Raw genomic sequence first — 27387 nt, 5'->3', positions numbered from 1 at the left:
CCCCATTACAGAAGCAGAGGATCAAGAGACATTCCTTCACCTCCTGGTCATCTTGTCTGCAGAATAATAAAATACAGCAGAAAATAATGGATCTTTAAATTCTAGTTTTCACCTTTTTGTAAGACATCCATTTTATTACTATTTTATTGACGGAACACAATGATTTCCCTTAGACATATATTAAACTATCAGTTACGCAGAATTATTTTCCTGTGCTGTCTTTTATCCATTCTTCCCTTAAACCCTTATGCTACAGCTAATCTGACAAAATAGTTGCATGTGCTTGTGTTGCATGGCTTGTTTAGAGAGCCAGCTGCATGCATAAGGGTGGATGCTTATATTTATCCAGAAATCCCAAATTGCATTAGTTAGCCTAAATGTGTAGATAAGGCAGGGACTGGGGCTTTGTTCTGTTTTTGTTTAATCAAAACCTTGCAACTGGTTGTTACAAATATCCTTATCTTTTATGAGGAAAAGAATACAAAAAAATGGCAAAGGATAAAAATACTACTTTTATAATTACAAGACTTAAAAAAAATAGTTAGAAACAGAATAATATATGTTGTGTCAATATAAGAATAATCTGAGTAAGGTTTATTAATCCTCTGCAAGATAAATATCCATATATCCTTACATTTGTAATGCTAAAAAGGATCCAAGTATCTAATGTAATAGCAAGATACATTTTTAACATTGCAAAAGCTTTGACTGATTAATGATCTGAAAGGGTCTTCCAGTAAGCATTAAAAATGTTTGCTAAAAGAATTAAGTTTAAAGAAAAAAATCATCTTTACGTATGCTTGAAGGATTAGACACTGATCCAGGCAAGTCAAAACCACCCTACTGAACACAATATGTTTTGCTAGGGAGGAAGAACTAAAGATCAGTCTGAAAGCTACTAAAATCAAGCAACTTCTCATAGATGAGGTAGGAAGGGAAGAAATTAAATGCAAAACTTGAATTTCCCTAAGGATTCAGTAAATAAAAGACCTGGGGGAAAAAAAAAAAAAAAAAAGTCATAATGTTCTTAAGAGCTACTGTAAAAAAAAAATCATGTACATTTAGGATATAATGGTGTTTAATAAGCATTAAATATACAGGAACATTAGATGGATGGCACAGAAAAATAAATTAATCCAATTGGCTTCATTTTTAAAAAATGTGTGCAATTAAGAAAATCATTAGAAACAGATATTTGTATACTGCAGAGTACAGAGATTACGTGTAGTCATAAATATACTATGTCAAATTCTAATTGCAGTTGCATACATAAAACGTAATTAAAGGGGCACTGTGTGGATTCAAAAGCAACTAAGCGATAACTACATCATTTCAAACTCTTATTCCACAAACAGGTCTACCTAGACATTTTTCAAGTAGCCTGTTGATAGGGATTTAAAACTTAGATTTGCCCATTAAAAATGGAAGTTCCAGTATTCTCTTTTCTTTTACTGATCATGAGGCCTATTTTTTGTGACTTCTTTCTGTCATCTTCCAATTTTTGAAGGATATGATACAAATGAAAAGCAACATAAGGACCGAAGCATTATTAGGAATTTGTCAAACTTATCAAAGAAGCATATCAACATTTATCATTCTTTTTTTTCCAGGTAGAAGGGAAAAAAAGTCAATTCATATAACATGTTCTCATGTTCATATGGAAGTTACTGCTGTTTAATATGTACATTACTGTAGTCAGCTGAGACTTAACAGCATTACAATTCTATGAATACTAAGAATTTATTTTTACACTGTAGTTTTACATATAAGTACTACTTAGGTCTTGATTTTATTACTTATTTCTTGATTTTACAAGTCTTTATTGATGTATGTAAACATATGTATGTGTCTTGGCATATCAAGGCTTTTCTGCAATCCACTTGAAGGCAGGAGGTGGTATCTGGCAAATGAAAACCTATACTTGTGTGGAGTAAATCTCCCCAAAACAGGTTCATAGGAAAGAATGGTTTACTTTGATTTTCCTTGGAAAATATAAACCTCACATCTTAAGCTCGTTTTGGAAATATGGAGTTAATAAATTCTTGTCCAGAGTCAAACAAAATTGAAGAAAGAAGCTCTGCTCTTGTCTGACAGATGACTAGGAGTGATAGCATTATGATACAGTGCAGTTATTTTACCAGCTATAAGGTAAGTAATGACTGTTATTTGAATGCTCATAGTAATGAACTAGGGAATGTATCTACCTCTGTGCTGGAATCCTGTCAGTAAGATCCAGGCTAACTGACTTCCACGTAAATTTTTTTCATGAAAATAATTTATATTTGGGATTGCTGCGGAAGCGATGGCATAGGCCAGTCTCAACTGTGCGGCACGCACAAGGTCAAATCCGGCTCTGTGTGCCAATCTAGGACTGCATAGCACTTACATGTCTCTCAAAGCTTGACTTATGTTGGTGCCTTGCACAGGGTGAAATAAACATATCCAGTGAGGTATCAGTAATCATGACCAACCATTACATACTTTTATGCAACATAGCAGACATATATATCCTGTCTGTCTTCAGCCTGCTTCCTTCTTCAGGCAGATACTTACTTGCTGCAACATTGCATGTTGTTGAAGATCATATCAAACATTACATGTGAAAAACATATATATATATATATATTACTGGCACTCAGAGCTATATTGCACTTTGAAAACCAAAGAAAGATTCTTTAGAGCTGTATTTGCCACCAGTGACGCTCCTGGATAAGGACGATTTGACATCACTTCTCAGCAAAACTGTGGACAAGGAGAATACAGCTGATGTTCACTAGGACAGTTATAGCAAAAAGGGAAGCAAACATGGCTCTACTGAAAATATTTCAGGTTTGGCTGAGTCCATTGTTAAAGATCTTTATAAAGGGTTCATAATTTGGTATTTTAGTGAAAAGGACAGTAAAACATTTATAGAGCTTTTGTTAAGTGCCTTAATTTGCTACCTGAGATGAGGGCAGTGGGGATATGTTTTTAAGGGGGATACAGATTATATGATTGCAGGCACTCTTTTTCTGAAGTATCAATTGTCTTGTGGGGCACACGCTGATCAACTTCTGCTGCCCCAGAGGACACTATGCCTGTATCCAAACCCTCTGTGAACCTTTGAATTAGGATAGAAACTGGACTGACCTGAAGCTTCCTACACTGGGTCCCAGCTTGGGCTATGATGACAACCGTGAGTGAATGCCAAGGCCAAGTTATTGTGTGCCAACAAATTATTTGGTGCAAAAACACCCACAAAGGATGATCTTATGAACAGCTGGAATAGTAAATAAACAATCATGAAGAAAAGGTACCTACAAAATTCAGAATTGGAAATTTGGTAACCCTTTTTCACGGAGGAAATAAGTAATTTTTCACAGGGAGACTAGAAAAAAAATGTACTAAGAGAAAAGCTCTATTCCTCATTTCAGTGATGGGTGCCTTCTGGAAAGTATATGTTAACCAAATAAAATTTATTATTTATATGAGTGTAAATTATTTGAATCTTTAGGGGACATAAATGAATGTAACTGTGACATAGAGGGTATCATCATCATTAATGCTTTTAGTCCTAAACTCCAAGTTTTCTTGAAAAAGTTACTCATTAGGCAAACACACTCTGAGAGTTAGACAAAAGGCAGAAGACATTATATACAAAATATTAACAACTTTTTTATAGAACAAGTGGAATATAAAGCCTAGTTTAAATAATAAAAATGTAGTGTAGTATTCCTTGTCACAACCCAGCATCACTTATTTTCACCAAATAATGGAATAACACCCTGAACATTCTAAATACCCCCGATATTAATTTTTTGTTTTCTAGGACTGCACACTCAATTTAGAAATAGTGAGACTTAAAAAGTTTTAATATTAACTAGAGCTGTCATATATTTAATGTCATAGAGTAAACATCTATGGATGATTCATGCAAGTTAAATTCATCTTTTCAGATTATTTTAGGAACATGTTTGGTCTAATTAAAAAATTCTACACAGCATCCTTAATTTCTCTTTGATGCCTTAGAAGAAAGACACGTTCCTAATAAATTTGCTGTAATAACCAAATGCTGGATGAATAGAGACTCTTGTCTGAGGTTCATAAATGTCTGGCATATCACTGAGACAAACTGTTAATTACATTTTAATGATGCCTATGCAGTTAATTGAAACTGAAAGAAATTTTACATCTAAATAGCATCTTCTAAGCAAGAAGCAGAAAAACTTTGAATTTTAGGTTAATGACACTATAATCACCAGAGAGAGAACTGGTCTCCAGAATTATCATATTCTCTCATGAAACTTTTCAGAGTGAAATGTATTATTCATTAATCTATTCTATGCATGTAAATTGTGCTAAAATAGTATATAACACACTGCAGCAAGTTTGTAACTCCACGAGGCCAGAGCAGGGTCAATGCATGTGCTTGCTACTCTGGAGCTGGTGGCCAGGAGAGTACCTACTAATGGTGGACCATTAGTACCTACTGGCTGCAGCAGCCGACAATGTGAAACATGATGCTTCTTCATCCCTGGGGTAGGAGCATCCTTGCTGAATTACTGATGAAGTTGAGTACAACAAAAAATGTGAAATTAGAATTTTAGCCTTTTAAGGTATTTTTCACTTGGGAGATTAATTCAACTGAAAGAACTACCATGAATAATATTTTAACAGGAAATTGTCCTTTTATAATAACTTCTATCCACTTTTAATTTGCTAACTCAAAGGTAATTGCAAACTCTGCTGAGGTTAATGAGTACTGTGAGAATGTGTTGATCACAGTGATGAATCAGACATCTGGTTTCATGTCAAAGGGAGAATCCTTGCTTTCTTGCACCAGAACTACCACTGAACTGAAAGATAATTTCACTGAAACAGGACTGAAAGCCATTTCACTTGACTTATGTAAGACAGAAACATAAGTTCAGTATATGGTATTATTGCTGCTTTAGAGAAAAGGGAATTGGCTCTGGGATCATTGTTTTGTTTGGCTTTTTTTTCCCCTAAGGAAGTGACAAAGCCAACATAAAGAAAGCTCTCCCAGACCTGAAAAGTAATACAAAGGAGTGCTTCCCTGCCTATCCTCTAAGTATCCTCTGGTGGGCCTGGTTCTCTTGGGGTTTTATGTCCTAACCTAAATTAGAGATAGAAATTCTTGAAAGGTGCTCTGCTCTCTCTGTTCAAGACTGGGCTCACTAACTCTGCAGGGTTTGTAGGGCCTGTTTAGCAGTTAGAAAGGGAATCAACTTAAATCTTACTGCTATATCATGAGATAGCAAATGATCCTCAGTACTCTATTAAGACATCTTATAAAGACCTCATACATATTACTATCAACTTTATGTTACACAGCACAGTATTCTCATTTGCACTATCCAGATCAGTAACGTTGAGGCTACTATATGTATTTGAAGATTATATTTTCAGAGGGAGCTATATGTTGTTAAGTGTGGACAAAAAGGAATCTGACCTACTGAGACAAACTTTTTATTTAAATTACTTTCTGGACTGTTTCAACTTAATACTTTCCAAGATAAGACATGCAAACACCTGACTGTATTTTCTACAACAAAATGTTAGTTCTACTACACCCTATTGGTAGCTTGGCATCCTAATGACTCCCATATACATGAGACTCTACTGAATTATCTCTAATACAAATGTTACATTTTTCCCATATTACAGTTCTTCACAACTATATAATAGATATATATATAAACTAGCAATATATGTTAACCTTTCTCTGATAGCAGCTTAAGAAGAATCTTAAAAGCAGTTGTAAGGATTCCAAACTGAGAAGCTATGAAAACAGACAAATCTAGAAGAATGGGGAAAAAATTTAAAATCTTCATGACATAGCTCTATAACATGTACTGAGGATATATAGTGTGCAGTTCGGACTGGATGAATAGTCATAGCCTCAAAAGAAAGATTCCTGTTCTCCCACCAGATAACATTTTGATTATATCTGATCCATAAAAAAACAAGGACAGACAGACACAGGAGAAAAAAAAGGAAAGACTTGAAAAGCGGAGACATGGAAAAGTCTAATTATGTGAGATTAGACAGAAGTATCATAACAGATTACCTGTACACCTACTATTTCTGGACCCAAAACTTGGTAGCCGCTGTCATATATAGTCATGTCATAGATGAAGTTTTATGGGTCAAGTCTTATGTTATTTTATCCAGTTTAAGGAACTAACATGAAAAAGTGAGCAAAGTGAACACAATCGTCCCTTCAGAGTGATTTCAATACTGTGGTACCTTCAGACCCGAGAGCTGGAAGATAAATAGGGACTGCAGAGAATAGGCTGCTGAAAATTCAATTATGTTCTTTACGAATAGTAATGATGGTCTCAAAGATGCTTTCTAGATGTATTAAAATCATAGTAATATACTCTTTACATCCATATATTTCAAAATGACTAATGAGTGATAAAAATGTATAGATAAGAAATATAGGGACAAGACTCATTAACCACAATATCCCTGGAAATGTTATTGTGAGTTTCTTAATTGAATTTAAAATGTTTCTTCTCCCTCAGCTAGCAAAATGACTGCTTCTCCATCTTTAATTGCTAAATTGAGGCTGATTTAAATGGAACACTTACATTTGTACATTACATGGATGTGCACATTTAAAGTTATATTTCGTCAGCAGCTTGATACGAGAGTAGTGATTAAAAATATTCTACATATAAATTTAAAGAGAAGCTGAAACATTATCCCTAGATTCTTTGGATTAGAATTGCAAATTCTCTTGAAACTTTGCAAAGGAACATTAAAAGACTGAAACAAACCTGAAAACCCTAGAAATTTTACAAATGAGGCTTTCAGAATCCAAATAATAGCACTAAAATTAATGGTTATAGATGAAAAATAAACCTGTTTGTTTGTAGAATGAATTTGTAAAGCCATTTTTAAGTACCATCTTTTTTCTCTCACACCCTCTAATTACACTAGAACTGTGATGCTGCCAAGAGGTTTCTTTTGTGTTTTTAGCTTTATTTTAATAGGTCTCCTTAGCTTCTGGCAGCTGCTATGAGTCAGTGTACTAGTTTTACAAGGAGGTGCACCAAAGACACCATTAAATTATTATATAATTTACGCGAACAAAAAGCTAGGTTACCGTTGCTGACAGGTAAAAAGAAAATGAAGCTGCTAGGTTTTATGGGAAGCCTTTGACTTCTGTAGACAGACGTAATCATTTGTTCAACAGATAATGCAAAAAATCTTTTTTCCCTTCTGAAAATATATGTAGCGAGTCATTAAATGCCTGCTTATTTTTTAAGAATTGCACAGAAGGCAAATGGCATGGAATTAATGTCAGCGTGAAATAGAAAATATCTCATTCTCATAAACCTATGTTCTTTCACAAATTAAACACTACTGCACAATTGATATACTCTAAAAATTTTCCCCTATATTTCACAAAGCTTTAAAAACATTTACACTGGAAAAAAACATGCTAAGTGATAACCTGCAATAGTAGATGATCTCACTTCTCATTACACGTCTGCTTAAAAATCAACAAAACTCTCACATCTGAATCAAGTTTGAGCAAATGAAAGTCACATGAAAAAGGTTCTCACTTTTTCTTTAGTCTTCGGTCCTTTTCTGCTTGGGTTCCAAGTTTGCCTAATCCCAGAGATTCCTGAGCTGCTGCCTCTGTTTCCATGTAACCTCCTGGAAAACAAACCAAACCACACTGTATTTTCCCATAGCTCTTTCCCAGTTGTTCCCCTTCTCAACCCTTCAATCCCTTTCTCACCCACCACCACTGTCTATGTTGGTTTCCTTAAGTCATGACACCTACAGAAGTAAATGTTGGAAAAGAGGTAGGGGGAAAATTTGTTTCCTCCTCCTTATGTTTAGCAGAAATGTATGGGAAGAGCACCCTGATCTCTGCCTGTTTTAATTTGCCTCCTAAGGCTCAGTCTCATGGTCCTAAGCAAGTAATGCCATCACCATTTTTTAATCTTAGTTGGCAAATGTAGAAATGAAAGTGCCTTCTCAGGAACTGTCTCATTATTATTGACATAATACAGCATCACCTAATGGTGTAATACTAAAGTCTTCATTTTGCTCTCATATTGAATCTTAAGAGTCTTTGATGTCATTATCCCTGCAAACTCCCAAGCCAGAGATGACACAAAGAATCTGTCAGAGAAGTAAAAAGCCTCCCAGGTCTCCCTGGAGGTATCTTGTAGGCACCAAAATCTTATCAAAGTCATGGGAACTTGTATAACTTGCATAGACTGACAAGGGAAGCTTGCGGTAAGCAAGGACACCTGGATCAAAATAAAATCATATTGTGAACTAAGGACATGACTGATATTCTATGATTTTTGCTGATCATAGAATATATCCACTAACATGACTTTCTTAGTGCAGAAGTGGAAAGATGCTTTGACTTTTTTACTGCTTCCTGGATTCGAGGAAGAAAGGGAACCTGCTCATGGAACTGTTAGTAGTCTCCTGGCTCCAGCTCCATGCCTCTCATCTGCACATGTATGTGTGCAGACAGAGGGGCTGCAGCACTTCTATGAAGGATGCTTTCTTCTGTGCTGCTATTCAGAAGGTGTGTAACTGGCACAAGAAGGGACAACAGTGTGCTAAATGTTGGAAACTGACTCCATTTGGCAATGGCAACTTCTTATTTCTCAGCTAATGGATAGCGAACAATTGTAGAGTGGACACTGGCATAATTAAGAAGCACAGTATAAATTAAAAGATTTCTATTCTGATTCATTGACTTTAACCATAAAATAACGCATAAGTGTTATATAGTGAAATAGTATCGCAGCCTTTTACAAGCCACACTTACATGAATCTCAATCAAGTGAGAACAAAACCTATTGCTGTATCATGTTTATGATGTTAACTTAGAAAAGCCTGGCTTTAAGCTGTCCTTTCAAAGCAGGTGTAGTTTTAATACTCCTGCTTGTCTAGACAGAATTTTTCTCTATTAAAGAGGACACTACTTCCGCAAGTCTCATGATGAGAACAATGCCTCCAGTCATGAATGCAAAAACCATGAATGTAGACTGCTTTACTTCATATGATTTTCAAAGTTTTACAGAGTATCTCATGGAATGTTTCTTGCTGGCTCTGGAGTAAGTTTTTAATCTGTCAAACTGCTGTATCAATGTATCCCACCTTTCTGAGAGAGAAGCTTGTGGTATGTTAGATAGTGATGTCATGAGTTCAGTTCAATGAGTGTTTATCATAGGTTGGAGAGTACTCTTGGCATAACAGACTTCACCATAAGACAAACACATCTAGCCCTCTGAACAACCCAGGTACTGTACTGGATGTGGTGATGCTGCCTGTCAGTATCTTAGGCATGCAGATGGCCATGATAAATGTTTCCTAACAAACTAACCTTTGAATATACCATGCAGATCAACTTGCCTGGGCAGGGCTAAAATTCCCTCCAATGTATTGTTTGTTTTAGGGACTAGAATATTTAAAATGTAACATGGGAAAATATGCAAGTAACTAGTGTGGTATTCCCCAAGTGAGATAAATTTAAAATCAAATTAATAAACAAACAAAAAAAAAGGCACTCGTACTCCCTTCTATCATTCATTTTCCCCTCAATAATGAAAAGAAATCTTGAAGAATCTAGAAATCTTGAATCTTGATTCTAAGTAAGATCTCCTAAGGCATGAAGTTGGCTTTAAACAATAATATGAATGCATTAGCAGGGATGGTAAAAGTAGCAAATTACAAAATAATGAAACTCTGACATGTTTAGCAGTTGAAAGCTAATAATTTTCGAGTTTTGCAGGGAACACAGAGCACAGAAATCTTCTGAGTGATAGTCTGACTCTGTTGAAGTTAGTGACAAAACTTTGGCGGTTCCAATATTACTTCTTAAATATAAGTATATATTACATGGGGTTTAGAGATACAGAATTAGTTACAGAAGTGATGTGTACTTACAATGTATAATATCACTGGGATCTCTAGTATCCTCTGCATTGACATGAACTTTTAAAGTGCTCATTTATGTGTAACTGTGTGCCTGTGCAAGTATGCATACAAGGAAAATTAATGTTTCTGAGGCTCAAAATTATGTTTATTACCTCTTTAGTATTTGATGTGCTATTAAAGAGTATTTTCCATATTCAAAGCAAGGAATTAAATTAGATACTTTTATTGATTTTGCATTAGAAATTTAGGTTATGAAAACCATACAAATATACTGCAGTGCAGTAATGACAAGACTTACTCTCTAGATTTCTGTGATAAATTATCTTACTATAAACAAAACTATTAATTATATAGCTGCACAGATAGCATAGCTGCCCTGGAATTCATTCAAGTACTACCATGATTGCTATTTTTAAAAATTTTGTTTTGTCTTTAAAGTACTGCCATTAAATGGAAACTGCCAGTCAATATTTGTTTTTCTTTTTGTATTTTAAAACTTAAGATGAGAAAAACTATAATTCAGCTGTTTAATGTTGTTTCAATTTCTAAAAATATTTTGCTCCTAGTTTTTAGTCAGTCCTATTGTTAATTTTATACATGCTTGTAAACCTACTTTGCTTAATTAAAAGGTGCATTATACAGAAATTTTTGCCATTGAGCTAAAGGATGGAAGCCATAAAAATTTCATTTCATTGCAAATCTTCATTAATATCTTTTTGCAATTTCATGAGCTAGTGTTGGGAACTACAAATAAACTTTATCCAATTATATATATGGCTTATTAATCATGGTGGGTATTATTAAGAAATTAATATATTACAAGATTACATTGCTCCTGAGATAATCTGAAGTTGTTATTTTATTTTTGTTCCACATTGCAAGGAACTGGAGGGAAGACCAACATATTTATTACATCTTTTTTTCTCTATGTTCCTGAATTACTGTGAATTCATAGATTATTATGCATAATCCATAAGTATCAATAAAGTTGGTTTTATGGAATGTAAATATGAATTAATAATGTGGTCTAAAGTTATAAAATTCTCCATCAGTGCAGAGGGTGACATGCAGGTGTATTTGAGAGACCCATTTAATAGATTCTGAAGTACATTAAGCTATGAAAAAGATTGCATAAATCAATTTTATTCTTCCCATAGTGACAAAAAAGAGAATTTAAATTGCAATTAGGTTTTGTTGGTTTTTTTTCAAGAACACAAGGTTTTCAGAGGCAGAGAGGAGAGAGGTTGGAGTTTAAATGGAGAGTGCTGTTATTTGATTTTATTCTGATATTTTGACCTTAATATTACCTTATTTTATTCTGTATGATTTTAGTGATTGGTTTGTTAGTTGTGATAAGGACATACTTTAATTTCAGGCTTACATATTGCTTAAGTATTAATAGTTACTGCAAACCCTTAAAATTCTTTTACAGGTGTTATGTGGCCACCATGGCAGTAAAAATTTAGTGCCTCACAAATTTATATTATGTGACATCTTTGTGACTAAGAAAGAGCTAGTATTTCTATTTTACTGACACTTCAATTTGATGCTTGTGTTGGGATGTGTATATATGCTAATCTTAATGTAGCTAAATCAGATAGCCTAGCAATATAGACTGCAGCTAAGGATGTATTTACCTGTCTGGGCATGCAGACTCTGAGGCTTTGCTGAAGACTGTTCCTTCACCTTCCATTGCTTATGCTACTTAAGGCAGTTAAAGTTACGCTATAACTGATTTTTCTTTTTTACATGTGGTATAGACATATCCTATGGAATATCACAGAGGAAAATTTTTACCAGGAATTAATGATACTAAGGTCTTTTCAAGGGAAAACGGAAGAAGTAGGAAGAAAACAAAGCATGGTCCTGAGCAGCATAACTAAATGAAAGAGTTCGGTGAGACATTCAGTGATAGGCACTAGCAGACATCTATTGATAGACTCAAATCTGAAATGCAACTACACTTACTTACAAGGATCTTCCATATACGACAGGACGACTTGCTTATTGGATGAGGGAAAGGCTGTGGATGTTGTTTACCTTGACTTTAGTAAGGCCTTTGACACCCTTTCCCACAGCATTCTCATGGCAAAACTGGCTGCTCATGGCTTGGATGGGCACACACTTTGCTGGGTAAAAAACTGTCTGGATGGCCAGGTCCAAAGAGTTGTGGTGAATGGAATTAAATCCAGTTGGCGGCCAGTCATGAGTGGTGTCCCCCAGGGCTGGGTTTTGGGGCCACTCCTGTTTAACATCTTTATTGATGATCTAGACGAGGGGATCGAGTGCACCCTCAGTCAGTTTGCAGATGACCCCAAGGTGGGTGGGAGTGTTGATGTGCTCGAGGGTAGGGAGGCTCTGCAGAGAGACCTGGACAGGCTGGAGCCATGGGCTGAGGCCAACTGGAGGAGTTTCCATAAGGCCAAATGCCGGGGGCTGCCCTTGGGCCACAACAACCCCCAGCAGCAGTACAGGCTTGGGGAGGAGTGGCTGGAGAGCTGCCAGTCAGAGAGGGACCTGGGGGTATTGATTGACAGCCAGCTGAACAGGAGCCAGCAGTGTGCCCAGGTGGCCAAGAAGGCCAATGGCATCCTGGCTTGTGTCAGCAATAGCGTGGCCAGCAGGGACAGGGAAGGGATCTTACCCCTGTACTTGGCACTGGTGAGGCCGCACCTCGATTCCTGTGTTCAGTTTTGGGCCCCTCACTACAAAAAGAACATTGAATGACTCGAGCGTGTCCAGAGAAGGGCAACGGAGCTGGTGCAGGGTCTGGAGCACAGGTCGTACGGGGAGCGGCTGAGGGAACTGGGGGGGTTTAGTCTGGAGAAGAGGAGGCTGAGGGGAGACCTCATCGCCCTCTACAGCTCCCTGAAAGGAGGTTGCAGAGGGGTGGGGATGAGCCTCTTTAACCAAGTAACAAGTGATAGGACAAGAGAGAATGGCCTCAAGTTGTGCCAGGGAAGGTTTAGACTGGATATTAGGAAGCATTTCTTTCCAGAAGGGGTTGTTAGGTGCTGGAATGGGCTTCCCATGGAGGTGGTGGAGTCCCCATCCCTGGAGGTGTTTAAGAGTCGGTTCGACATAGTGCTGAGGGATCTGGTGTAGTTGGGAACTGTCAGTGTTAGGTTAACAGTTGGACTAGATGTTCTTCATGGTCCTTTCCAGCCTAGATGATTCTGTGATTATGTTACACCCCTTATAATGGCTTATTACTTTCTTACCTCTTTATTTTGGCTATTTGAGAATACACTGTTAGCACTTTTACCCTAATTCAAGAGACTATCGAAGCAGTAGGTTCAGTGAACAACCTGACTCTTGTAATTTGTGAGGAAGACTCCTTTCATTTGTGCTATAGTCATAGCACACTCCTGACAAATACAATTGTTGAAAGCAATGAAGTTTAATGGGAAACTGAAAAGAGGCAAAATTAAAAATGGAAAAATGACTGTGAAATGGTGACCTTGGCTTGTTACCACTAATTCCTTACTGAGCTGTCCAAGTCGAGCCTTCTCTTTTTTACCGAACAAACGTCCTATTGAAGACTTGATTCCTTTCTTCTTGGGAGCTTTGTGCAGGGAGTCCTGACTGCTATTGACACTGCCAAGACCAATGCTTTCTGGCTCCAATGAAGCAGGCAAGCTACTACAAAATGATAATAAAGAAATGGAATAAATTACATTTGCAGTTATTTTTTTACTGTGAGCAGCTCTGCAAGGAAATTAATTGGATATACTTTAGTAATGATCTCCCAACAAGTGAAACAATCACATATTCTTTAAATGATTTTTTTTTTCTAAAAATCTTATACATGATTCTAAACATGTAGAGCAATACAAGATCACATTTTCTCCATCAGGCTGATTGGATCTTATTAAAAAAAGAAGGCTGAAAAGAAATATATACTTTTAATTTGCTAAGAACAATTGAAAAATACAGGAATCAGCCTGCTGTTTGTCTTTCTAGGATATGCAGTATCACTACTTCTAGCAGTGATCAAAACTGTACCTCAAACCAGAAATATTCAACATGTATTTTAGCACTGAGAAACATTCCCAGGGTCATGCAAGAGACAAAGGGTAAGGCTTTCTCTCTCATGGCAGGGGAAACGCCAAGAAGAAACAGGAAGAAAACAGGTCATTTTGGAATAGTTAAACAACATGATTTGAAAAGAATATTAAATGAAGAATTAATTAATGTTACAAACATCTTACCTTCTGGCATCATTGTGGTATGAAGAAGGAAGGGTATGAGTCATTCTGATAGCTCTGGGTGTTGGAGGAGGAGAAGTTTCACATTTGATTGTGGCTTTATCTTCACGCCCATCTTCTTCAACTACTGCAATCTGGGGAAGAGAGACTCCATTGAGAGCAGAGTAGCTTTTCAAGAAAGTTTCAACATATGCTCTACGAATTTGTCAAGTGAACCAGAGCATGTATGGTTTCAAGTGTAATTTTTTGAGCAAATTGTTCGGATCCATATTTTTGAAAGAGGCTATTGGGAAAAAGCAATTGCATAAATATGGCAGCTTAAAGTACATATTTGAAGGAAAAAAGATTACACTTGGAGAAGAATTTTATGCCAAATTTTATGCCAAACAGGTCGATCCAGTAAAGATTGAAACATGAAAATAACCTTAGACATGAGCAGGTCTCTTGCATTGAACAGGATTATTCATGTAAACAAAGTTTCTCAGGGATGTAAGGGAGAAGGTTAATACAGACAGAAACAGGACCACTCTCACTATAGCTTGTTAACAGAATGGTCAGAATGCTTGAAAATAAGCATGAACAAAAGGGATTTTTGACACAGCATGTCATGATTTATCTTAAATACCATCTCCTCTCATGTAAAGATAGATCCCATACTCAGTGCCAATTACATAAGCAATTTTCTACTGCTCCAGAAGATTTCAAGTGATCTGACTCTGGTTCCTCCAGCAAGAATAATGGCCCAAATACATTTGAAAGTAATTCTTTTGTGTCCACGCTGGTTTTAACTATATTCCTTTAAATTTGTGTTGTAGAGGCTACTACTCCACAGTATCAAGGTGGGCCTTGACTATGTGGCTTAGCTTAGCTGTGACACCTTCAAGACCTTCCAGCTAGGATTAAAATGATTATGTTCAGGAATTGAACAAAAACGAGCAGAGGGGATACAGTGGCTGGCCAGGAACCCAGTTATCTAAATAGCAGATGAATACAATAAACGTGCTCCCCCAAACTTAAAAAAACTCCCAGAATCATACCTTTCTCCGATGTTTCCTTAGGTCACTTGGCTTAGATTGGTAACAAAAGCAGCAACAACAAAAAGAGAAGGATTAATAAATTTTATTTGAACATAACAAAATGTCACACATTTAGTCTTCTCACATTCAGAACTGGGAAGTGGAGATTTCATTAATTTCATACTATCCATAGTATATACCAATTATACACTTGCTATCATAAGCCCTGACAAATATGCCATGCTGGGAAAGTAGTAATTTTTTCCTAAAGTTACAATCTGTTTAATTTTCATAAGCTTAGCTTTTTTTTTTTTTTTTTTTGAGTTTTCATATAAATCCTTCCACTACTCCTAACAGAGATTTTTTTTTGTTTTATCTAATATTACAAATGTATAAAGGCAAAATATCATCAACAAATAATGTGTCTGAAAAGGGGGTATTTCTCTCCAGTTATCCCATATTAAAGTGACTGTCATTTTCAGTCAACAGATGTGAATTCACCCATCTTCTGTACTGCAGCATTATTTGGCAGTAGAAGACTGCTAGAACGTATGTTGTTCAACCCCCTTTTCATTCTTATTTTGGGTAGATGTCTCATTCATACAAGGAAAGCTTAGGATACTTTGCAGAATTTATATACTGCATGGACTTGGGCTGTGAAAACTCATGCAGTACTGCTTCTCCAGCCAACCCCTACAGGACCATTTGACAATTTGGGCTCTAGAGACTAGAGCTCTACAGAACTCTTCCCAACTCAAAGTTTCTACTTAGAGGATGCCTGTTGTGTCTGTCCACAGCCAGTAAGGAGGAAATATACGACACTGAACTCCTCCTGAGTACAGGGCAGAAGTATCCTGAAATGGTTGATGAGGGTGAGTAAAGTTGTGGGCTGTGCTGCTGAGCACACAGTAGGGTGCTATTTCTACAGCCTATGCTGTGTCAAGAGTTCAGGTGCAGCTCATACAGACATACCCATGTGAGCTTTAGCACAGCTAGAGCCAGATGCCAGCAAGGTCACAGCAACCTGAAGTGCAGAGGCTATGCTGTCATTTTGTATTTGAATCTGATGAACCTACTGAAGCCACTGCATCCAATTCAAGGCAACCAGGCAGTGCAGGTATCAGCTGGAAGGTCAGTTTAACTATTGCCATTTATCTGTAGCCAGACTGCTTAGTTTAAATGGCTGGTGAAATGGAGACAAACTGCATCTTTGGGAAGGTGCTGCTTTGGTGAAGTGGGTGTCACTGTGGCAGCCTGCACACCCCAACTCCTCCATAACACTCTCCACCACCACCATTTTCATTTGTGCTGTTCATCAGTGGGAACTGGAGGCAGCAAAGAATTGGTGCCACAATCTGCCACAACTACCAGCACTGACCTCCTCTCTGCTGTCTTTAGTTCCCAAGAAGGCAGCAGCCATCCCAAACTGGGAGGGATAGAGCTGTATACAAGTAGTTGTCAGTTCCCAGGAAGAGGGAGTACTCAGCTAGATGATAGTAGACAGAAGTCCCTACTCCCATCTGAGCAGAATGAGCAGCCAGGCTCCACTCCCAGCTGTTCTTAGCAGCCTTCTCAGCTAGGAGAGCTAATTTCTTGCTTTCTGATTGAGATCAAGGCTCATTTCCCTTCTACTGAGAGGCTCCACAGGGAAGCAGTGCTGCTGTTGCTTCCCAGAATGGACCACAAGGGGACATTGGTGACATTATGATTATCAGAGAAACAGCAAATAAAAAAATGGGGTTACACATATCCCATTTTTCTCATGGGCTGCTTTGTTTCTCTCCAAGAGCTTAAAGGAATTAATTCACCAAGGCTCCAAACTGGTTTGTAGCCCCCACTGAACCCTGTGTCTGTACTCTTATCAGTATCAGAGTTGTGCATCTTGGATATATCGACACACATACTGTCTTCACTTGACTGTTGCACTGTTGCTTTTTGTCTAGGACCAAGATAACCTTTTTGGTAAATCTCTTTTCAAATCAAACCAGACATTTCAGAATGTGTCCTCAAAGGTACACTAATGTTAGAAATGCTTTGCAGGACAATTTGATGGCTTGGTATATATTTATGTGTGCTGCTTGTAATGCTGAAATATGTCAGTTAAATGAATTATTGGAAAATAAAGCACTTATTTCAAGTGCTTGATATATTGTAATGAAGAACACATACAAAATGCTGCAAGTATAAAAGAGTATACTAAATACAGAAGTATATCAAAATGATCATATATATATGAATAGAAGGTTTTAATGATTTCTAGACATTTCCTGGAGCTTTAAACTCAACAATAGTCCCTCAAACTATACAGTGTAATAACTGTATCACTTCAGAACTTTTCATCAGTAAACATTTTTTACCTATAAATTGATTACAGTAATTCCACTGATCAGTTGTTATTAATTCCATGGCCTGTGTGCTGAAGGCCCTTGATCCTCAGATCATTATGTCCCTGGTGAATCATGCAATGCTCAAAACCACAATAACCAAACCCAAAACCACCCTAATGTCCATATTCTAGGGAATTTGCCATCTGTATGTATGATGAAGAAGTGAATAAAGAATTAGAGAGATGAGCCATTCATACAGTGAAATATGAAATATTTAATGCTAGAAATATCACACCTAGAATTGGCATCACAAAGTTTCTTACCAGTGTCATAACCCCCATCCTGTCCATCTCCCTGGCTGGACTGCGAGGGGTGAGTTTAGGAGTTGAGTGTCCGCTGGGAGGAGATGAGCTTGCAAGTGACGACGCCGTCACAGAGCCAGTAATGGATGTACCTTGGTGGACTCTGGCTAGATTTAAGCCTTCCAGACTCACACTAGCCACTCTGTTCTCTATCTCTTCAGCACGCAGTTCTGTTGACTCTTTCTCTTCTTGGATTAACCTTATTAAATAAAAGAACAACATGGTTTTATTTGTCTCTGGATGCCCCAAAAGCAATATTAAAACTCATTTATTTTCAAATGAGATTTAAAAGTCAAAGAAAACAAAGATGAATATCGTAGATCAACTCCAAAATAATATTGAAAAAGCTATTTTTTAATCTCTAGAATGATAATATTCTTTTTCTTAATTCCTTTATTCTCAAAATCTGAAGAATCTGCCCAAGAACAGGACTTGGACATATGACATTTCAGCAAGATTAATTCCTATGCAAAGGAGACAGTATAGGGGAGGGGGTTTAACAATCTGATTTACCATAGGAAACTAATTCCAATCTTAAATTGGTTTAATCTGACTTTCTGTTGCTAAAGCATGAACTCAAATTTAAAGTCAAATGAAACTGGGCCTTTAAGAAGGGAATTGCTAAAATAATCTATAATATTAAAGCAAGAGAACATGTAAAACAAGTTGTCCATTTCATCCCTAAAAATTGATGAAAAAATGACAGTATTTTCTAAAGCATTGAATATTTAAGTGAGTTTAATTAAAATAGCTCTCTTGTTATCAACAAATATAAGCTCCTTGAACATATAGCCTCAACAGGATGCTTCCACTGGGTTCTTTAGTTTTGTTTTTTAATTGTGATTGCATCCAGAATGAAAAAAAACGTGTTTAAAATCAAGCACTTATTTTTAAGTCCTTTGCCAATCAACAGATGTTAGCAGTCTTTATTTGCGAAGAGGAAGAAAAAGTATGATCAAGGTTAAATGAGAGAACACAAAGTCTGAGGAGGCTGAAAGCGTGAACCAGGCTTTTCTGAGTTAAATGAAGCAAGTACAATAAATGTAACCATAATACACTGAAAATAGAAACATACAAATTCCTGCGTGGTGATAAATTTTCCCTAACATCTATTACAAAATTTCTACAAAAAGTCTACAGTTCTTTCTGAAGTGAGGCACAGTAGAGACTTAAGGCAAATAATATTTTTAAAGGGAATTATAACAATATTTTTATTTTAGAAATCTAAATTCTGAATCATCTTGTATAATAAAACAAATCTAAGGCAAAATACATTTTTAATCTTTTGATATCTCCAATCATTTGCTAAACCCAAATAGTGTTTGTCAAGAAAAAGAAAACCAAAGAAACCAAGAAAATGTGAAATGTTGTCCAGTTTATAAGACTATTGCAGAATCAGTTTTCCTGACACATATTAAAAACCCCTGCAAAATTAGTTACCTGGTTCTTTAATAATGACGGTGATGGTAATGAAAGCCTGTACTTCATTGTAAGATTAGCAGTAGGGGAAATGAACTACTCTCAGTGGACCTCCAGTAAAAATGACCATATACAATGTGCACTCTTGCTTCCTTTTTGAGCTAAAACTCTACCTAACCTCTAAATCAAGATCCTGTGTTATGTAAAACAGTGTCTGATTCAGGGTGGCAAAAATAATATCCCACTATGTCACCTGCAAGTACAATTCTTGTGAAATCCTTTTAATGTATTATGTAATTACTTATTAAATTGTCAAAATGCTAATATTTTTTTTAAAAAAACAAATATATTTCTTGTATCTACAGCTTTCTGAATTGGTCACAGTACTTACTTCTTTGTAATAATGAAAATATGGATAAGGTTCTTTTACATAGGTTTAAGGAGATATACCCTCCCAACAAAAAAATTTTTCTTTGACTCTGTCTTGACAGGTGTAATAAGAGGTTTGAGAAACAGCAGCATAAACCTATCTGAAGAAATTCTGGGAGTACTGAAAACGTGAAGTTGTACATCTATTAGAAAAAGTGTCCTCCTGCACAGAAAAGTTATTCAAGTTCAATATATTCCAACAGAACTCTCCCTTTGAAGTTACTTTGCTCAGAGAAAGACTGAGATCTGGCAAAAGGTAATCTGGTTTTGATTATATTTCTAACTACAGTCTTTCTGTCTATAATATTACCAGAAAGTCACTAATATATATAGCGACATCTCCTTCTAGAGAAACAGTCACTAATCTGAGGATGTTTCCATACACCAAGTTTTTTTTAAAGTTACCCTTCCTGAAAACCATGTAGGAATACTTTACGCCTAAAATATGCTTTAATTTATAAAATCACTGAATTAAAATATGTAATCGGATTCTCTATTACTTCATTTAATTTGCCCAGAAATTCTTAAGTTGCAATCAATTTACCACCTATTTCCAAGCCCTATAACCTGATCTGGAGCATGAAAAAAATCATATTCTACGCCTCTATAGAAAATCAAAACCATGTCTTAGAAAACATGGCTTAGGTGTAACACAGGAATAATTACCAGAAGAAAGCATGAAGAGCACTGAAATAAAATATTTCTGATAGGAGGTTATTACTGAGTAAGTGGAGTCATGCAGAATATTGAAAAAGATCTTGAAGAGAGGACTATGAGTAGTGATCTGTCACATCTGCCCTATGTTAGCCTTCTCCGATATACTTCTCTTAACTGGTGAGCAGTTCTTCACTTGGAACATTTTTGAAAGAAATCTCTATGGTCAGGAAATGAAGATGATGTTGTTATTTTCACACAATCAATACTCTTCTACGAAAAGCTGACATATATTATCAATTCTTTAAATGTACAAGTGGTTTCCTAATTGTTATGAACAGTACCTGAACTCATGCACTAAAGGAAGCTTGAAGCTGTAATCATAAATGCATCACAACTTTTTCAGGCTACATACCTGATTTCCTTATTGATTGCGTCTAGCTGCTCCTGAAGCATCATAGCCAGTGTCTGAGCATCGGAATGGCCACTTGGTGACAGGAGGTCCATGGAGCTGAAAAGTGTTTCTCTGTCATCATCATCAATGTCAGACATTTCAGTGTCGCTTTCAAATGGATGACTGCTCAAAACACCAATCTGCTGGGTCCTATTCCACTCATGATCTCCAAGTGATTTTACCTGAGCAGGAATTAGGATGTATATGGCTTATTCCATGGAAAACAACTGCAAAGTTGGACTTCTATAAAATGGGATAGGAAAGCAACTAATATTTAAGAATAGTTATTCAATGATTAATTTTCCAATAATACTTGCAACATTACTGCAGATGATGTATTTTAACATAGTTGCTAATGGTGTGTAAAATTATTATCAGGAAAATTTATACCAAATGATACCCAGAGGAAACAGATAGTCAATTATACTTGAACTCTGGTGTCTGAACTTCAACCGTTTCTGCTTTCATTTTAGTACAACAGTACTCTGGTCTGAGCATGTATAGAAAATAGCTCTGCTATTTGGGTTAGGTTTTCTTGTTTGGTGGATTGTTTTTTTGTTCTGCTGTTTTTTGTTTGTTTGTTTGTTTGTTTTTTTTCCTCAAAAAACCACAAACTGTAAGCTTAACAACCTAAAATACATTCTCTTATCAGGGAATGTATGAGAAGAAGTTGGGGATTAACCTTTGGTTCATCTCTGCGTACTCCCATCCGGCCTCTTCGAGGTCGCCTTATCACTTTAGTTGACCGATAGTCAGACTGGCTATCAACCAGTGAGCCCACAGAGTACCTCAGCTCTGCTGATGTGTCAAGGTGAGGCCTAGAAAAAGAACCACATAAGACTGAGAGAGTATTTGGAATAACAACAGCAATCAAATGACCTTCAGTCTAGGAACAGATTTCTTTTTTTTAAAACAAACAAATTATTATGTATCACATAATAAATGACAAAAACAGATCACAAAATACAATTTAAAGTGTAAATCTGAAATCATATTATGAGAAAATTAAGGAAGAAAACAAACAAATAAGATCTTTGATTTTTCAAAAGTAAGGACTTGCATAGTAAAACTTACTGTCCAAAACTTTAACAAGAAAAAACAAGCAGATTTCAAGAAAATTAACAGAACTGGCTGCTGAATGTACTGCCCTGTATATTTTCCTTCCATTACTTTCCTACTGTAAGCCTGTGCTCTACACCATGAAAATATTAGTGAACTGTCCTGCAATATATAGCATCATATATGAATGATTCATCTTTATCTGATGATGCTTTTGAGAGTTTTAACCCCCAATTTTTTCTGCAGTCCTGTTAAGTCTTGGCACATTGTGGTGAGGCATATAAGTAATGACTTCAGCATATCTTTCCTTGGCTGCATACAATGGTCCCTGGCCTTTATGTCCTTGGTCAAACAGCAGCAGTAAAGGTTCCCTGCATGGCGCAGTAGAAGCATTCTGCCCACGGGCTGTGTAGCCGAGTCAGAAAAGCAAAGGCTTCATGTACCATTTGAGCATTCAATCACAGCAGTGGAGACATGAAAAATTTCTAGGTCTTAACATATAAGCAATCTCCATGTAAAAATATATCAATAGCATAAAAAAAAAAAAAAAAAAGTAACAAATACTATACTAATAAGACCACTATGTATTTGTTTGTAGTCACTCCTAAAACATGCTTGACATTTCCCTATCTATAAGAGCATAAAATGAGAGTTTAATGTTGCACTTCCTTTATTATTTTTTTTTTCCCTAAACTTAGGAAAATGCTTACAGTCAGCTGCAGACAAGTTATAGGATTCACAGCAATGTTGATAATCAGTTTTGGGAAACAAAATACGAACAAGTTTTGGTCTTAAACACTTCTCTTACTGAAAAGAATGCTGTTCAAGAAAATGATGGCTTTAATCCTAGACATAAAAAAATTAACTAAGAGAATGTCTGCTTCCCAGATTGATAATTCAGAAAACCACATATATCTACACTGAAAAGTGAAGGCTGTAAGCGTGACTGTTTTCCCAAGCTCTGTAGATTCCTTGATTTTCCTTGAGAAGAACTTAATTTGAACTAAAACATACTCATACTTGGAAGACAAGCATTAGTCTCGAATTTCAGACATCACTTTAATAAAATGAAAGATAAAATGTTACAACTAAGGTGCCTGTTTACTGATAAATGGGAAATGCAAGAAGGTCATGGAAAAACATGAAAGTCTCTACTACAGGCTACTTTGACAGAATGGTATGAAGAACATAATTACTCTCAGGTTGTGAGAGACTGAAATGTCCTATGACTGTCTCAGAGCTTGCTTGTGTCTGTGCAAACCTCCAAGAGAAGCTGCTGTGGCCTGTGCATTGGTCTGGGGGATGCTGCCCAGAGAATCAGGAGTGTATTGAAGGATGCACCCCCCTATTTCCTTGCAGTTGCATTGTCTGGACTCTTTAGACAAGCCTCAAAGGGGCAGAGGTGTGCTGAGCTGGCCCCATCCTGTAGCCGTTTGTGGCTCCATTGTGTAGGCCAGACCCCATGCCTGCATTGCTGGTGGACTGACAAGAGGCAAACGTTCCTGCCCTTGAAGCCAGATGCAACAAAACTGTTGGACCAGAGGAAAAAAAAAAATAAAGGCGAGCAGATATGCCGATCAGCTGATACGATGAACTTAAAAAGGCAGCAGAAAATCTTGCTCTTTGAGCATCCACCATTGAGAGCTGATCCATGTGCACTCACTACCAAAGAACTGAAGGCTGAGGACCAATGGGACACCGCTGGATCCATGGTGGTGCCTATTCTTGCAGCCCTATCCCGCACCCTTGCTTTATTTCCGTCTTTTCCTTCCATTCTGTCCTATCGCTACCCCTCTTCACTTTTCAAATAATAAAAACCTATTTTGGGTATACGGTATTTGACCTTGTTTGTGTCTTAATCTTGCTCTTGGGATCGTATCAAAACCTCCCCTGACATTGGATCAGGACACTGATATTATAAGTACTGTGACAAATCCAAACTAATAAGGGAAGGATTTCAAGCGTTAATATAGCTTATTTTATAAAAAATAAATACTGTAAGAAAATAAATTAAAAAGAGAGGTACCAGAATTCCTGAAATGTGCGTATGCAGCATAGTAACCAAATCAGATACATTAAAACGTCACAGACACTGAATAATGTTTTAGAATTTAGGTACTGGCTAAAGCATACATCAGATCTCATACTATTGTCATAAATGTCCTTTACTGAACAACCATCTTCTCTTATGCTTTCTGTCATGCCTGGTAAGAACTTCCATAATATCAGAAAAAGTATGATTTTTACCTTTTAAAAAATTCTCTAAAGCTCATTTTTTGTCATTATACTAATAAGAAAACTGGAAGACAGTTGGGCTACAAATGTCCTGAGCCCTCCATCTACAGCACCAGACAAAAATCTTTTGTCTATATGTCTCTCATCTATTATATAGCAAACACTTTAAGGCAGTGACTGTTCTTTATTGCCTGTGTACAGAATTTGCTGTAATAGAACTTTGCTCTGATAATCGACAGTACTTGGCATTTGTGGTAGCAAGTTGGCAGGACAAAAGAAACAGACCAGGTTTGTCTCTGGCAGCAGATATTTATCTGCTGACCAGCTGCATTAATCTGCTGAAAGAACAACCTCCAGCAAATGCAGAACTGAATACGGGCTGAGAACAATAAGTATTTAATGCTGCTATCAGCATTATATCCCTACTCCTGAGAGGGCTGGTAGCTTCGTAAGGTGAGGTCACGGAAAGGGAAGGATACTGCTTTAGGAGAACGGGCTGAATCATCAAGACATTTAGACAGCTTACCAAGTTCAAACAGCCAACTGACAAGGGCTAACCAGACTCCTATTTACAGAGCACAAGCTAATGATACTCATCTACCCAGGAAAAAAGGCTGCTCTTCACCAAGAATGCTGCTGTTTGTTGCAGCAGATCAATAGTCTGTGTCCTCACAAGCACTCTCAAAAAATGTTGTGCATGACTTACACTCTCAAAAGAACAAAAATTCTAACAGTTACAAGCAACACATTCTGAATTTCATCCATTTACACTTCTCAAGGTATAGAAAAATATTATTCCAAGAGATAGTAAAAGGTTGAGGGAGAAACCATTTCCAGGTACTGAGCAAATAGGCAGACAGTACTTGATATGAGCAAAAAAGTTATCCAACAAAAATAACTGTAGAGGATTAGAGTGCTTTGAGTTGGCTGGCAGGTTTTAGAAGTTAACATGTTGCTTGGTATGAAAACAGGACACGGCACACAACTAGCAAGTAACAATTATATTTTTAGGGATACTTTTAGCCAAGAAGGACTTTCTAGAATTATAAATTCACTTCAGTTGTTAAGAACTGTTCTATGGTATCTGTCTCACTATTGTTCCCATACTGCTTTTCTGTCAAAAAGAGACATAATGTTTAATGTCCTGTAATGGTATTTTCAGATCTCTCTGAATACTGCCTTTATCTTTAGATGACGATCTGTGGTTGTATGCTACACACTAAGCAAAGCTGAGTTATTTCTTGCTAATGAGAAGATTTTTAGATATAATTGACAGAATAAAGATGATCATAAATATGCTGATCAGTTTCAGCATTGAACAAAAGGGTTTCAACTTTTAAGGTCTCCTGGGAATAAATGGGTATTTGGATATACTTTTGAAAACATTACATAATTTAAGACTTTCCTTAATCTCAGTAATATTTCAGTGTATACTCACTGCTATAAGGCCCCGTTTACCTATGAAAAAAGTGAAAAGCAACAGTAATAATCATTGCACATATTTCACATTTTATAATAATTACATGACTATTTTTATGCATGGTCTGAACACATCCCTGTTGTAAATACTTGACACATTTATATTATATTTTAACTCAAAGTGAGGAAACTTTTGTCATTAAATATTACCTTGACAAGGTGGGTTCAATTAAAGAACCAGCCCTCAATTTCATTTGATCCAGTTCAGATCTCAGTTTCTCAATTTCTTCGGCAAGTCTTTCCTGGAAAAGAGAACAGTAAGATATACTTACTTGTGATACAAAATACACTTAGTTTATGGGATACTGCTCTCGTAAAACTAAACAAGTAAGATAAGATAAACTGAATGTAGCACTGACTATAATAATAAAAGTCAGTGAACTCACTCAAATCTCATTATTGCTAAGACACATGCATCAAGAGGAGGTTGTATAGCACTCTACTGTTTTTCCACTATCTGGAAGTGATGGCAGGACAGATTTTCCTTTAAACTTTTTTTCTTCTTCTTATACAGGTAGGATGAGGAAAAGAAGAACCAGCACTGATCTCTGCACTAAGTGCACTCTGTGGCAGGCACAGTTCAGCATGTGACAGGATATTTGCCCTTTAGAGATTATTATTGCATCTTGGCCTTTTATTTAGTGACAGAGGCACAGACTTAGAGACAATCACATTTTAGGCGGCTTGCTGAACTGCAGCTTTACAGCTTGCTCATGGGAGCTCATGAAATTCCAGTACAAGGTGCTGCTTGTAAAAAATGAGTGTGTGCCACAAAAAAATGGGGTTTTGGAACCAACTAACTAAAAGGCTATTGACAGCAGTAACTAGGGAAAACAGCACTGTTCTGAAATTGTACAAATAATTATTGTCTACTAATAAAATGAAATCAAAGAATTTTAGAAGAAATTCCGAGAGAACATGGGAGGAAGATGTAACACTACCATTCCTAGAATTTAAAATATTCAGGATTTCAAAATGCTAGGAAAGAGAACGATCTGCACTGAAGTAATATCAGATTCAGTAACTCTTATTACAGTATTTTTATACTATTTCTTGGTTGAATAAAATCACTGAGATGACTTGCTGGTCACTCCACATGTATAATTTGCTAGTTATTTAGAAATTATTAATATTTGCTGTTATGTCACAGAATCATCTAGGTTGGAAAAGACCTTGAAGATCATCCAGTCCAACCATTAACATAACACTGACAGTTCTCAACTACACCAGATCCCTAAGTACTACGTTGACCCAACTCTTAACACCTCTAGGGATGGGGACACCACCACCACCACACTGAGCAGCCCATTCCAATGCCTAACAACCCCTTCTGTAAAGAAATGCTTCCTGATATCCAGTCTAAACCTTCCCTGGCACAACTTGAGGCCATTCCCTCTTGTCCTATCGCTTGATACTTGGTTAAAGAGACTCATCCCCAGCCCTCTGCAACCTCCTCTCAGGGAGCTGTAGAGGGCGATGAGGTCTCCCCTCAGCCTCCTCTTCTCCAGACTAAACACCCCCAGTTCCCTCAGCCGCTCCCCGTACGACCTGTGCTCCAGACCCTGCACCAGCTTCGTTGCCCTTCTCTGGACACGCTCGAGTTATTCAATGTCCTTTTTGTAGTGAGGGGCCCAAAACTGAACACAGGAATTGAGGTGTGGCCTCACCAGTGCCGAGTACAGGGGTAAGATCCCTTCCCTGTCCCTGCTGGCCACGCTATTGCTGACACAAGCCAGGATGTCATTGGCCTTCTTGGCCACCTGGGCACACTGCTGGCTCCTGTTCATCCGGCTGTCAATCACCCCCCCCCCCCGGTCCCTC

The 27387-nt window shown here is 37.0% G+C and overlaps 1 protein-coding gene across 22 annotated transcripts in view; it reads right to left on the bottom strand.

Moving 5' to 3' along the window:
• PPFIA2 (PTPRF interacting protein alpha 2) overlaps positions 1-27387 on the bottom strand; it is a 361705-nt gene that overhangs the window by 28134 nt on the left and 306184 nt on the right. For 12 of the 22 annotated variants that reach the window (XM_026841157.1, XM_026841148.1, XM_026841145.1 and 9 more), the window contains 8 exons: positions 25717-25808; positions 21476-21611; positions 20755-20975; positions 17799-18036; positions 15170-15199; positions 14136-14266; positions 13385-13566; positions 7578-7671 (listed from right to left, as the gene is read on the bottom strand). In XM_026841157.1, the coding sequence (XP_026696958.1) occupies positions 7578-7671; positions 13385-13566; positions 14136-14266; positions 15170-15199; positions 17799-18036; positions 20755-20975; positions 21476-21611; positions 25717-25808 (1124 nt within the window). The remainder of the gene's footprint in view (positions 1-7577; positions 7672-13384; positions 13567-14135; positions 14267-15169; positions 15200-17798; positions 18037-20754; positions 20976-21475; positions 21612-25716; positions 25809-27387) is intronic. The other 10 variants (XM_026841151.1, XM_026841159.1, XM_026841152.1 and 7 more) reach the window with 4 other exon arrangements.

The sequence above is a fragment of the Athene cunicularia genome (genome assembly GCF_003259725.1).
Source record: "Athene cunicularia isolate RWA chromosome 1 unlocalized genomic scaffold, athCun1 chr1_part2, whole genome shotgun sequence".
Lineage (NCBI taxonomy): Eukaryota > Metazoa > Chordata > Aves > Strigiformes > Strigidae > Athene > Athene cunicularia.
Note: the sequence above shows the minus strand (reverse complement) of the source record. Positions and strands in the feature narration are given on the sequence as shown.